The 12,398-nt window shown below is 38.8% G+C and overlaps 1 protein-coding gene across 12 annotated transcripts in view; it reads right to left on the reverse strand.

Annotated features, from left to right (window-relative positions):
* Positions 1–12,398, reverse strand: part of ryr3 (ryanodine receptor 3) — a 119,921-nt gene that overhangs the window by 27,928 nt on the left and 79,595 nt on the right. For 6 of the 12 annotated variants that reach the window (XM_044169284.1, XM_044169282.1, XM_044169283.1 and 3 more), the window contains 20 exons: positions 12,035–12,137; positions 11,536–11,656; positions 10,382–10,551; positions 8,936–9,156; positions 8,090–8,180; positions 7,586–7,726; positions 6,822–6,985; positions 6,597–6,675; positions 6,240–6,329; positions 5,594–5,737; positions 4,713–4,775; positions 4,475–4,550; positions 4,208–4,331; positions 3,758–3,873; positions 3,573–3,640; positions 3,344–3,465; positions 3,054–3,103; positions 2,904–2,964; positions 2,577–2,815; positions 1,636–1,717 (listed from right to left, as the gene is read on the reverse strand). In XM_044169284.1, coding sequence (XP_044025219.1) covers positions 1,636–1,717; positions 2,577–2,815; positions 2,904–2,964; positions 3,054–3,103; positions 3,344–3,465; positions 3,573–3,640; positions 3,758–3,873; positions 4,208–4,331; positions 4,475–4,550; positions 4,713–4,775; positions 5,594–5,737; positions 6,240–6,329; positions 6,597–6,675; positions 6,822–6,985; positions 7,586–7,726; positions 8,090–8,180; positions 8,936–9,156; positions 10,382–10,551; positions 11,536–11,656; positions 12,035–12,137 — 2,325 coding nt within the window. Of the gene's footprint in view, positions 1–1,635; positions 1,718–2,576; positions 2,816–2,903; positions 2,965–3,053; positions 3,104–3,343; positions 3,466–3,572; positions 3,641–3,757; positions 3,874–4,207; positions 4,335–4,474; positions 4,551–4,712; positions 4,776–5,593; positions 5,738–6,239; positions 6,330–6,596; positions 6,676–6,821; positions 6,986–7,585; positions 7,727–8,089; positions 8,181–8,935; positions 9,157–10,381; positions 10,552–11,535; positions 11,657–12,034; positions 12,138–12,398 lie in introns of all 12 variants that reach the window. The other 6 variants (XM_044169278.1, XM_044169276.1, XM_044169275.1 and 3 more) reach the window with 1 other exon arrangement.

Raw genomic sequence — 12,398 nt, forward strand, 5'->3', positions numbered from 1 at the left:
AAAGTAGAAAAGCGATATTTCCAACTGCTTTGTCCGCAGTTGTTGTTTTTACAACCACAGTGCGCTTGTTAAGCTAATAGCAAATTGTTATGAACAAGCTCAAACGAAAGCTGTCTGTATGTAGCCTAACTGTTTCTTATTTTGCCACAAATCATAAAATTTGGCAAATTCTTGTAAACTTACCCTTCTTTCTCTACAAGCGTGATCACAACGGCAGCAGAGGGAGGAGGACAGAGGACAGGAGGAAGGACTGATACTGACTGTGTGTGTTCTTCATATTTTGAGGTCAGGAATATTATTTATTTGACTGACACTAGTGAGATATTATTGAGTGTATATAGTGACTTTGCTGTTGTAAACGTTACTGTTGCTGTTCTAGAAAAAATATTTAGTTATATTTAAAATATAAAATCAATTCTAATACTGTTCGGAATTTATTCAAAAAATAAAAATAAAAATTTAAAAACCCCCAATTCTTTAGTAATGATAAAGAACCAGGCCGATACGAGTAAGGATAAGATAAAGATACAATCCGAATGATACCCACCCCTACAGCTAGTTAGTGGCTTCACCCTGACTTTGGGAGGATGAGCAAATCGCAAAAAAATAATAATCTCCTTGTTTAACCAATGTTATTTTGTAATTATTTTATTGTGGCACAGTGTGATCACTCACAAAAATGTGAAGGATTACTTCAGGACATCGCACTTACTTCATCAGTGAGCATATTTGTTTCCCTTTTGTTCCTGCTAATGTCAAAGTATAATGTGAAAAACTACAACCTGTGTTTTTTTTTTTAAATATTGTTATGATAATAGTCTAAAATTATGTAAAATGCATAGCTTTTAGTCAAATAACATAAAATTTTCTTGGGGGAGGACCCCCAAAGCCCACGATCGCACAACACTCCCGCCACAACCACAGCACCTAAGCCCTCCAGAAACCTAGGGAAAACCCTGAATGTGTTTACCAGAGAAGTTCTTCATAGATCTAGCCTATTCATTTTGCTCTCAAAATGCACCAGATTGATGCATTTAACTTGAAAATGTACAAAATATTCTTCTGGGGGAGCATGTCCCCTGGACCCCCCTAGAGGATTTGAGGTCCACCCACCACAGTCTCACAAAAACAGTTTTGGGATGTTTTATTGCCGTGTAACAGCACAAAGTGTTTCTGTTGTGTCCTCTCCCCTGAGCCATGCAATCTTTTTTCTTTTAATAGATTTTCATAAAATAGGATTGTTATCTTTTCTGGCCAAAGTCCAAACCCCTGTCTTCATTTTGTAACACAAACTGTATAACTGTAGCATATGTATCATAGTAGATTTTTTAATAAGAGTACATGACGTACCATAAATCCTCCCACAAGTCGTGAGTGCATTTGTCACAAACATGAGTTAATGAAAAAGCTTAGCAGCCATTTCCTAATTAACAGTGACAAGCATAATGTAGTTTATGAACTGCTATTTCACAGTTCCTTGATACTAATTCTCATAGATCATAGTAATTATAGCAAGCATTCAGCGTTACCAAGGATTCTTAAACTTAATGATCAAATATACAGTACTTCTCATGTGTAGAACTAAAAGCCATATTACATCCTGCTGCATGGTTTAAGAAAAGTTTGGCCTCCTACCTCTCCACAAAGATGTTCTTTCCTGTTCCCAGAGAGTACAAACAGGTCAATATTCGGTAGCAGGACAGCTGCACATCATCCACTGAAACAAACAAAAATATTAACCAAACACGCATCTATTTTTAATCAACAACAAAGTCTACTTACATAAAAGATGACATGAGGAGAAAAATGACATGAGGAGAAAGACAAATTAAAAGTTATTATCTAAAATGGTGGGTATGTCTCTACTATGTAAATGTAGGAATGGTATACATAATGGGCACATAAAGACTGGGTATTTATACAAGACCAATTGTCACGTTTGAATTCCAGTTGAGGACTATGTAATGGCCTTGGAGATAAAACAATGCCTTTTGACGGTCATTTACACGGTGTAATTAGGGTAAACAGGCAACAACAATGGTAACAACAATTGCGTGATTGGGTAACACAAACTCAGTGCTTCAGCTTACATGAACTGCGTAGGGCTCGGGTCAGGTTCAGACATGAAGAGAGAATGCCTGTCGGGTTCGGTTACTACTCTCTCAGACTCGGGTCGGATTTGGACAGAAATATGCAGCCCGAGCCGCATTCGAGTTTGTACAAGGAGGCGGAGGCAGCATTATTATTATTATTATTATTATTATTATTATTATTATTAATAATAATAATAATAATAATAATAATAATAATAATAACAATATGTATATCCATTCATTTTGTGAAAGTTTGGAATACAACCCTTCCTTCCCTTTAACATACAGTAAATACACCCTCAATATGTATGAACTTGTGTATTGTCCCTGGCGACCAAGTCTATTCTGTTACTTTTCCTAATTTATCTTGTTGTGTTTTTTATGTTATATTCACGTGTTTTTTCTTTTCAAAAAGCAATACAAATAAAGTTAAATTTTTTTTAAAAAAAACAGAAAATGGTGGGCATGGAAACAGGAACTCACACAGCAGGTCCACTCCAAACTCATGTGTCCTGATGTGCTCAAACAGGGCCGTGAGGATGGGCAGCAGCGCCACAGTCACATAGTTGATGCTCTGGCTGACGCTCTTCATCTGGGCACGGGACTGCATGAACTTCCCCAGTTTTAGCATCTCCAGCAGCTTCTCCAGGTCCTCCGATGCATTCTCAAAGAACGACCGAAACCCGGCTTTGACCAGCTCTGAGCCAGACTTCATCACCGTTCTGAGAGGGGAGGGAACACAAGGGCTAAAGTGCATGCACAAGACCAAATTGTCGACTTGTGCATAAGCAGACAACGATGTGTGCTTACCTGGTGTCAAGTGAGTGAGTGAGGATGTGCAGGCAGCTCACCATCATTGCAGAGTCACTTCCTGTGAGAGAAACATTTACTGTAGATGTGGAAAGAAATTTAAAGCAAAGAGGCACACAAGCATACAGGGAGATGCAATGCCAACCTTACCAAAGAGAGAAATCCTGTGTCTGACAAGAGCTGCCAGCTTACAGAACAGGCTGGAAAAGAAAGACGGTAAGAACAGAATTGAACAAAAAGCTTCAGAGAGAACAAAGAAGAGCTGAAAAAAGCAAAGTCAGCAAGGAAATAAGAAAAGGTCTGATGAAAATATGAAAGAGACATTCTGCACTCTTTTCACAGAGATAAAAAGGGAGGACTTTACACATGGCAAAAAACCCTCTGAACAGCAAATACCTGACAATTAAAAAATGATTACGCAGATTGCTTCTACACAGTACCTGGTGACCATCTCCTTCTCTTTGTTGGAGGCACAGCCACAGCTGCTCATGTTCTTGCTGGGTGTGGACAGGAAGTACAGACAGTGGTTCTTTAAAGTTTGATCTGTCAGTGGAAGCAACACCTGGAGAGAAGAAATTCAGCTATAAGACTTAAACCTCAGTAAAAGCCTTATTAAAAGTAAATTCAACATCACATCAATGGTTCAGTTGCAAAAAAAGTGTTCCAAACCTTGGCAAAGAACTTGATTTCCTGGTCATGAGGTGATTTGTCTGTCTTCCCACTGGTGGCCATAGCCTCTGAATTAACAACAATGTTGAGTGGGAAGGTCAGCGTCAAGGAATTTTTAAGAGTTAATCAATGTAAAGCACCTCTCTGTGCTCAGTGTACCCGTGTTTAAAATGCCACACACTCACCAAGATGAGCGATGAACTCCTGGGCAGAGTCGACGTACTTCAGCAGCCTTTTGAGGAACTTGTAGCAAAAACGCTTCTCCATGGTTGATGAGTCCTGCTCCATGTCCTTCAGACCTCTGTCAGATGAAAGGATCACAAATGACTCATTATCAAAAGCAAAGTATGTCAATATACAAGATATATAATATAAATAACAAATGGTTGTTCATAGTAGTGCTAATTAGGATTTGAACTAGAATGACTGAATGAGCACAGCCTAATAGTCAGGTGAAATGACTGCAAATTTAGGGAAATATTGCGATTAGAAAGATAAAAATCATAGTTAGGTTTCACCTAAAGTATACAATACAGTAAACTGTTAAAACTGCTTTGAGCTATTGTGACATTATGCTTATTTTTATTTACTTATTGCTTCAATGAAGGATAAATTGGGAGTGAGAGGACGTTAACCTTGTGATGGCATAGCCACTGATCTGCAGAAACTTGAAGAGATCCTGGGCCTTCTCTCTGTCTCTGTACTTCTCTTTAGCTGTCAGGGTGTCATAGGGAACCAGCAGCGAGTGGGTCCCTCCTCCTGCTAAGTCAAATTCAATTCTAAAATCATTTCAAATGCATTTTACACAAATCACTAGTTAGAATTACCGCAGCTCAAATTATTTACCCTCCCAGTATGAAGTGAAATACACGAGTGGATTTTTAAACTGTACATTTACACACCTTTGCTAACGAGTTCAGTTTTCTTCTTCTTGGCCCAGATGTTGTGGTAATTTTCAGCAACCACCTCCACCATGCCCTGCAGAAACAGTAGAAATGCAAATTTCATCAAATCTGAACACTTGTATGCTGCTTTTGTGTTACAAAGACAATTCTCAGTATACACTGCATATGTAACAACTTATTGTAACAACTATATTATCATTACAACAACAATATAAGAAGTCAAATAAAAACCAACCTGTAACTCTCTAGACAAGGTCACATTGTGCAAGTCCATCGGAGCAGGACTAAATCCATTAACCTACAAAGTCAGAAAAAGACAATCAAACCACAAAGCCATATTTGAAGTTATTCCACAACATTTCCCTTTAAAATAATTTATAGTTTACTACCTTTTGCCAGTTGACACAACACAGCTGTGATTCGATTGCTCTCTACCGCAAAGCTTTTACATTTGCAGTTCTAAACATTTGGTAGCTCTTTCCTGGTGAAATGCTCTGGTGTACAGGAAAGTGATATGTTTTTTTCAGTAAACATATTTCCTGCCAGAAATAAAGTTATTATTTTAGAAATGAACTATTACTTTTACAGTAAGTAAAAATGTAAAGGCAAATTTGTCTATACACAGTTTTACCACTGCCTGACTTTTGAGCTGTCTACGGAGCTGGAAAAAACCCTGTTTTCTTTTTGTTGCATCAGTTACTTCTTAGTCCAAGACAACATTCATGCTTTTCAGTATTTATGTTGCTCGATAACTTTAATGATATGTGTAAAAAAAAAAAATATATATATTGCATTTCTATGATAAATGATACCGATACAAGCCATTAGCTTTGTTGCTTTGTGTGTATTATTCTTGCAGTTTCCCTGGGAGTGGTCTTCCCACTTAATTTTTTTTAATGGGGTCCCATTATAGATTATCTCTGCTTTTACAGTGCAGCACCACAATAAAAGCTGAGGCTACTCAAAACAAAGGACAAAGACAACTTTAAAAAATAGGAGAATCTTCTGAATTATGTCAGTTAGTGAGGTAGTAATTACAAGGAAACATTTGTGACAACTAATCATGATGAGTATGAAGTATTATCCCACTAAGTGGATCATACGTCAGGATGTTACCTGAGACTCTGAGATCTTTCGTTGTTTTTCGCTCTCTCGCTGTTGGAACATGGCTTCTCCTTCCTTGGTCCTCTCAATGTTCCAGCCCATAGCCAGCATGCTCTTTAATGACTCCCTCACTGGCCAGCGGTATGTTTCTCTCTCCTTCATATTGAACACACACAAAAGTCTGACAGTCACTTTTTGGCCTAACATCTTATGCAGGACTGTGTCCCCACCAGATGTGACAGTTCAACAAGGTTTATACAAGTCAGAAAAACACATCTGATCTAAACATGAAACAACTTCATTCATTTTCTAAAGGATGTTCATTTATAGGTTATTTTCCCATTGGATTTTCATATTAATGAATAGTTTGGCATGCAAAAATGTGTTGCGCTTTAATGATTTTGAAGTTTGAGGTTCACCCTAACTGAATTAATGGCCTTTTCACCCCTAATTTGATATAGGTTGTCAGTAAATTATATATTTATTTTTGACCAGTTTTCTTCTTTGCCAGTCAAGTTTTCAAAACTCAACCATTATTTCTGTCTTCCCTTTCATTAAAAAATTGTGTAGCTTATGTTTGATACACAATAAGCAGTTTGAAAAAGTTTACTACTCCCCTCACAGCAGCGTTGTGAGGGGAGTACCAGTGTGCATGTACCTTCTCACTCAGAGCTTTGTAAGGCTTCAGCAGTGGATGAGATTTGGCCTGCTCATCCACACTGTCTCCATATTTCCAGCCTGCTGAAACCTGCAACAACAGTTTATTACAGGGCATGTAGTATATACTGCATTTTAGGTATATAAACTCAGTAGTATAAATACTCATTTACTGTGAGTACTTGCTGGCCAGGCATGCTATCGTACCAGACAATGTAGAATAAAATTAAAATAAAATGATCATTTCTCAGCAATTTGTACTGAGCCTTCTATGTACATCTATTTTATATTAGAGATGGCATAAATTAAACGTCAGCACGAGGGAGAAAACATTGAAACCACATGGACAGGAACTAACCTTCTCCGAGGACCACTTGTCATGGGAATGCTCTGCATATTTGTTGGCAATGTACTCAAGTTTTTCAGGAAGGGAGATACTAGAAAGTGGAGACAATGTTTAAATAATTATTGTTATTACAAAATCAATTTTACTTGTTTATTGAGCAGGTAAAAGCGCTGTTTTGATTTGTAGACAAACACTCTCCTTGAAGTAAGTAAGTAATTGCTTTTCCAGACCACTCACTTGGTAGTGTTGATGGGTTTGGGATCAAAGTTGCCCTGTGCATCCACTGACGCCTGTTTTTCCAGAGTTGCTCCAAGACTGGCATCCACAAAGTCTGGAGGCAGGGCTCCAGCAATGGCACATAGACATGACATGGCCATTTTGAAAAGTTCAGCATCATACTTCTACAGAAGAGACAGATGCAGCAGAAGGGAGAGTTTAAAACTGTTTTTCTCACCATTTTCTCTGCAATGAGGACATGTCTGCTTAGCTATTAGGTGGATAGACTGAGCAGAGAAAAGCCAGGGAAAGAAAAAGAGGAGGCAAAATGAATGACAGAGCTGGAAAAGTCTGCACCAAGCGAGGGCCTGTCACAGACTGATAAATGATTCATCTGTTTTGGTTTCGCCTCAGCTGCACTGCTCACAGCCACTTCATTGAGCTTTCACTTCACTATCAAGAACTTTTCTCTTATGAGAGCCACACACAGGTGTTGAAAACTCAAGATTTTCTGAAATCAGAATAGAAAAAACAGCAGCTTTATGAGAGCAAACACTACTAGACTACTAAACATTTTGTTATGCATCAGAGGGATTTAAGGAAAATATTGCTTTGTCTCCTGTAACTTCTGATCTATTCCCAGAGACAGAAAATGAAGAAGAATAGATAAAGAAAATACAGAGAGGTGTTACAACTTTCCAAAATCATAAATAATTTCTTGGTAAAAGCACATACTGTCGACCTATCTTAATGAATATTCGATACAACGTGGTTTCTGGTTGTACCTTGTGAGAAAGGGAGTCAAATATTCCCCAGAAGAGTTTCTTGGTTAGGAGGAGCTCCTCCTCAGAGGCTATGCCAAAGGTGCCCATACCAGAAGGCAGGCAGTAGTACTTCCAGTTCTGCTCATAGTGGCTGGTCAGAAGCTAGAGATCAGAGATACAAGAAAACACAACAATGAGTTCAAGTTTATTAAATATTCTTGCACATCAATGACCAGTGAGTATGGTTTTTACTGTTTCATTGCACAAAATCAACATTATACTGTATTATATGTATATAGGTTTGAATACATGATGCCTAATGTCACCTGACTTCATACAGACATTTATGAAATGCTTGGGGGAGGAAACAATCATATGTCTGGGTGTTCAACACACAGCAAGTGAGGAGGATAACTGGGTTGTGAAATACGAGATGCCTCTGATTGCTTGTTAGAATTATCCCATAACTCTTTCAACTAATAAATCAAGCACAGTAGTGACAAGAAACTGTGTCCAGTGTCTCACCCGGAGAGGTATCATGCAGTATTCAGTGAGCATGGGAACGTCGAAAACTAGCCGTCTGAGCAGCTGCTGCATCATGGAAGGACGCAGATGCCTGTGAAATATAAGAATTACATTATTTAAACATAAAAATACAGAAGTAGTGAGTAGAGACTAGCTAGATATCATAATTTTGATAAAAATAAAAAGAATAGGGAGTAGCTACAATAACTGCAGATTCTCTCTCAGAGAGAGAGAGAGAGAGAGAGAGAGAGAGAGAGAGAGAGAGAGAGAGAGAGAGAGAGAGAGAGAGAGAGAGAGAGAGAGAAGACATCCAAAATGGCTGCCAACAATATGTAATCATTCTTTAATACCAAGTAAGGCTGTTAATGAAGGATTATGTTGCTGATGCTAAATTTGGCACTAATAGAACTGAACTGATAATATGTCAATCGTTCAAATACTATGGCAGTATTAGTCTTAGTCTAGTCTTGCCAAGTGCACATTTATGTGCCATAATAGAAAAATGCAGGCCTAATTGATTAGACAAAATAAACATACATTAAATAAGAAATAGTATGAATTCCTAAAAAAAAACAAACAAGATTACCTGCTTTCACCGTGTAAATGAAAATTCAAGTAATATTGCTGACTTAATGTCATTGTTTCCTGCAGTTTGTGATTTGTGGTGAACAGACCCACTAAAGCGGAAAAGAGGTCTGTTCAATATGTGTTGCACTAAAGCACTTAAGAGACAAGCCACTTGACAGTAGTATTGTTTGAAAAATAACAAGGTGCAGCCTCTGTAAATCTCCAGCTCCCCTTTAACATTTTCTCAGCTGAGTCTGAACAAAGCTTGGCAGGCCTTACTTGCAGATAGCCAGCAGACACTCCTCAATGGCGTCCCTTTGGGCTTTGGTGAGTGAGCGGCCTTTGGACAGCCGGTAGATAGTCTGCAGCGTAGAGTCAATCAGCTGTGCGTAGTGCTCTGTGTTGGCAAACAGAGCAGCACAGCGGGTCAGCAGAGGCAGCAGGGCCGAGCCGATGTACCTGTTCATGGCCAACGCTGTCTCAGTGGTGCTCAACACCTCCTGTGGGACAGAGAACAATACATGTAGCTGAAGGATGGATGGCACAGTACAGTCGCCACATGTCATCTAAATTTGACTTTTTGTGGGTGACAGGGTGGTGATACTGCAGTTGACCTTATGTATGCTATGAGTACTATTGAAGAAATGACTGATGACTTAATGCAAAAACAATGACAACGAATCACCCGTGTTTACTTTAGGTTTAACTTTTTATTTGCATTTGCTCTGGAGTAATGAACCCCACTGAAGAACTGAAATGGAGTTAAGCGAAATATTCACAGTTTAACACAAATCAAAGACATTTTTAACTGCTAGCTTTCATTTTAAAATGACTTTCTATGAATGACAGTCTGCCTGTCAAGGAGAGAAACAGGAGCCTTGTGAAGTTTTCTTGTTAACACAGGGAGTTTTTAGTGAGAAACACTGAATCTAAAGCTGAGGTCTAACAAAATTGTTGAATGCATTCCCTTCCTCAAAACAATTGCAAAGCCGTGCATTGAATTAAAATGCAGTTTACATTCATATTTGCTAGATTGCAGCCTTCTTTTTCACTGCCTTTGTTGGCGCATTGCTGTTTCTTGGCTCGTTACCTCGATAATGGAGTACCGTTAAACCATCGGCAGGATGTGAATCGCACTGCCAATGTGCTCATGCACAATACAAACAAAATGGGGACCCAATAATAAAAACATTGCTCCATAGTGTTCACTCACATTGCCACAGTAGGTATTACTAGTATCGTATCCCTAAATACAAGACAAATATGACAATTTGAATACTGATTGTGTTTCTCACTCTCATGAGGATGAGCAGATGTTTAATTTTAGTTGTTTTTTATGTTAATGTTTCAGCCAACTTGGAGGCAGTCATGACAAGATTTTGTTCTGATTGTAGCACTGAGGAATCAGTGTTCATGTTTGCTGAGATTATCTGCCTCTGTCACACATGTCATGAGCAAATTGGAAACCCAAACTTAACAGAAACACAATTTCAGTTATAAATGTAAAAGGAACAGAGATAGATAAGATGATGAAGATATAATATTACACCTGCTAGCAGCTAGCACTTTTACTTTGTCCCTTTACAGGCTAAAAAAACTAAAACGTACTCTTTAAGGAAACAGACACACATGTTTTGGTAGCTAGTGAGTAACAAAATGGGAGTTAGAAGGTGAAGGCCTGCTAGGGATAAATGGTGAAAGTTATTTGGGTTTTCTCTCACTCACTGTGTCCAGAGACGCCGAGGCTCGGAGGTCAGGCAGGAAGCCAACCTCCAACATCTGGAGCAGGAAGCTCTGGTTTTCGATGCCGTACACTCGATCCAGGAAGAGCACCATCGGGGCCTTGTGGTCTGGACAGAAACAGGCTGACATGTCGGGCTCTGTCACTGTGCCATCTGAAGGTTAAACACATTTTATGGAAGAAAAGTTTCAGGTTAATGTTCTGTTATCAAAATAAACACTTTGTAAACATTGGGTTTCTTATTTCTATTTAATTTGACACTTTTTCTAGTATTCCAGACTATTAAAGTGTATTTAGAAGGCGATTAAAGATTTTGTTTGGGAGGAGTGGAAGGAAAAATGATGCTGGGGAGTACATACAGAATCTAGGGAAGTGAGGGAAAAGAGGGAGGAAGAGCTTAAGTAACAAAAGCTGATAAATACAGTATCGAATGATACATAATTTATGACCAAAATATGTAGAAACAAAAAAGACAAATAGTGGGAATGAGCGTCACGGGTGTATTTAAGGTAAAAGTAATTCCAGAAATGATAAGCTGTGGAGATATATTACAAAAAGCAAAACCTTGTTGAATTCAGTCATTTAATTTCAGCTTGCTTTCTTATTGGAAAATGTCACAAAGAATGTCACACCTGAATGAAGCCTGGCTGATATACCACCAGCTGGCAGAGCCTGATGATATTCATTTTGCAGAGATATGAAATTATTTTAGTTGCCTTGAACTGGCAGCGTGACTTACTGTACATGCCAGCCAAATCAACTTTTTTCAGATTTCTAGACGGCAAAGTACTGTGGCATGTTAGTTCAGAAGGCAACGGAGAAAATTCGATTGTGATATACTGTAGCTTGTGTTTGTGTACACAGTTTAAATGTGCTGTGTGTGAGACCAGTTTCAGCCTTGAATCCAGTCCAAAGACCGTTTTTCTGTCTCAGTTGGATGCTTTTCTGTGTCACTTTTGGCTGCTATTAGAAGTTTTTTCCCCACAACATTTTCAAACTTTTCACCGCTTGTTTTTGTTGCAGCACCTGGTTCAACTTCATTTATTACTGTTTATCTGTTGATTTTCAGCCATTAACATCTGCACGCATGATGTCAGGTAGCAAACAAATAAAACAGCAGCCTCCAAGACCAACATACCTTTATTAACCACAGGCATTTTGAGGGGGATGCTGATGATGCCCACCAGATCTACAGTGGGAACCAGAGAGCGCAAGATGGCCCGGATACGCAGCGCCTCACCTTTACCAGCATTGATAAGCTGTAAGAGATACAAATAGGAAATATTCAACTCACTACTTCATTCAGTGGTCTCTGTTATTGTGTAGAGCATCTGGATAACAAGAAAGTAAGTCTGTGCGAGATGTAGGCATATGACAGCAAAATGTGATGAATGTGTAGGAGAAAATATTACAAATATTGGTGAAGGAACCTTCTTCACTGTCTCATTCTACTTATTTATGTTTACTTATAACAGTGGGTGAACATATACTAAAATTACAGTTGTCTTAATGAGAAGACTATGAAGGTACTCTGGGAGACACCAAAGTCATGAAATAACAAATCCCCCCCCACCGTAGGTTACTGTTCCCTATACAGTGTGTTATTCCTCAGCTCAGGTTGTATTGGAGAGCCTCACATGCATCTCTGGAGCGCAGCGTCCCAGCAGGTCTATGAGAGCTGAGTAGAAGGACATGATGGCGTTGCCCATGTGAATAACTTCTCCTTCTTCATCACCAGACCTGAAACACACAAAACATCACTGTCACAGCATATTTTGTGCAAACCTCCCTAGAACTAAGAAAATGAGGAACAATTAACTCAGATTCTACAAGGTAGTTTGAGAAGAAAATGGGCACCGGAGGAGCAATAGATGAGCAGTTTTGTGAGGATTTATAACAATGTTTTGGCACAATACATGATCTCCTTACAGGCCACTATGTCATACATATTGATTTTGACCCACTTCCCAATCCCTCTCCTCACTTCATGCAATAATAATA

The sequence above is a fragment of the Siniperca chuatsi genome, linkage group LG16, assembly GCF_020085105.1.
Source record: "Siniperca chuatsi isolate FFG_IHB_CAS linkage group LG16, ASM2008510v1, whole genome shotgun sequence".
Taxonomy (NCBI): Eukaryota; Metazoa; Chordata; class Actinopteri; order Centrarchiformes; family Sinipercidae; genus Siniperca; species Siniperca chuatsi.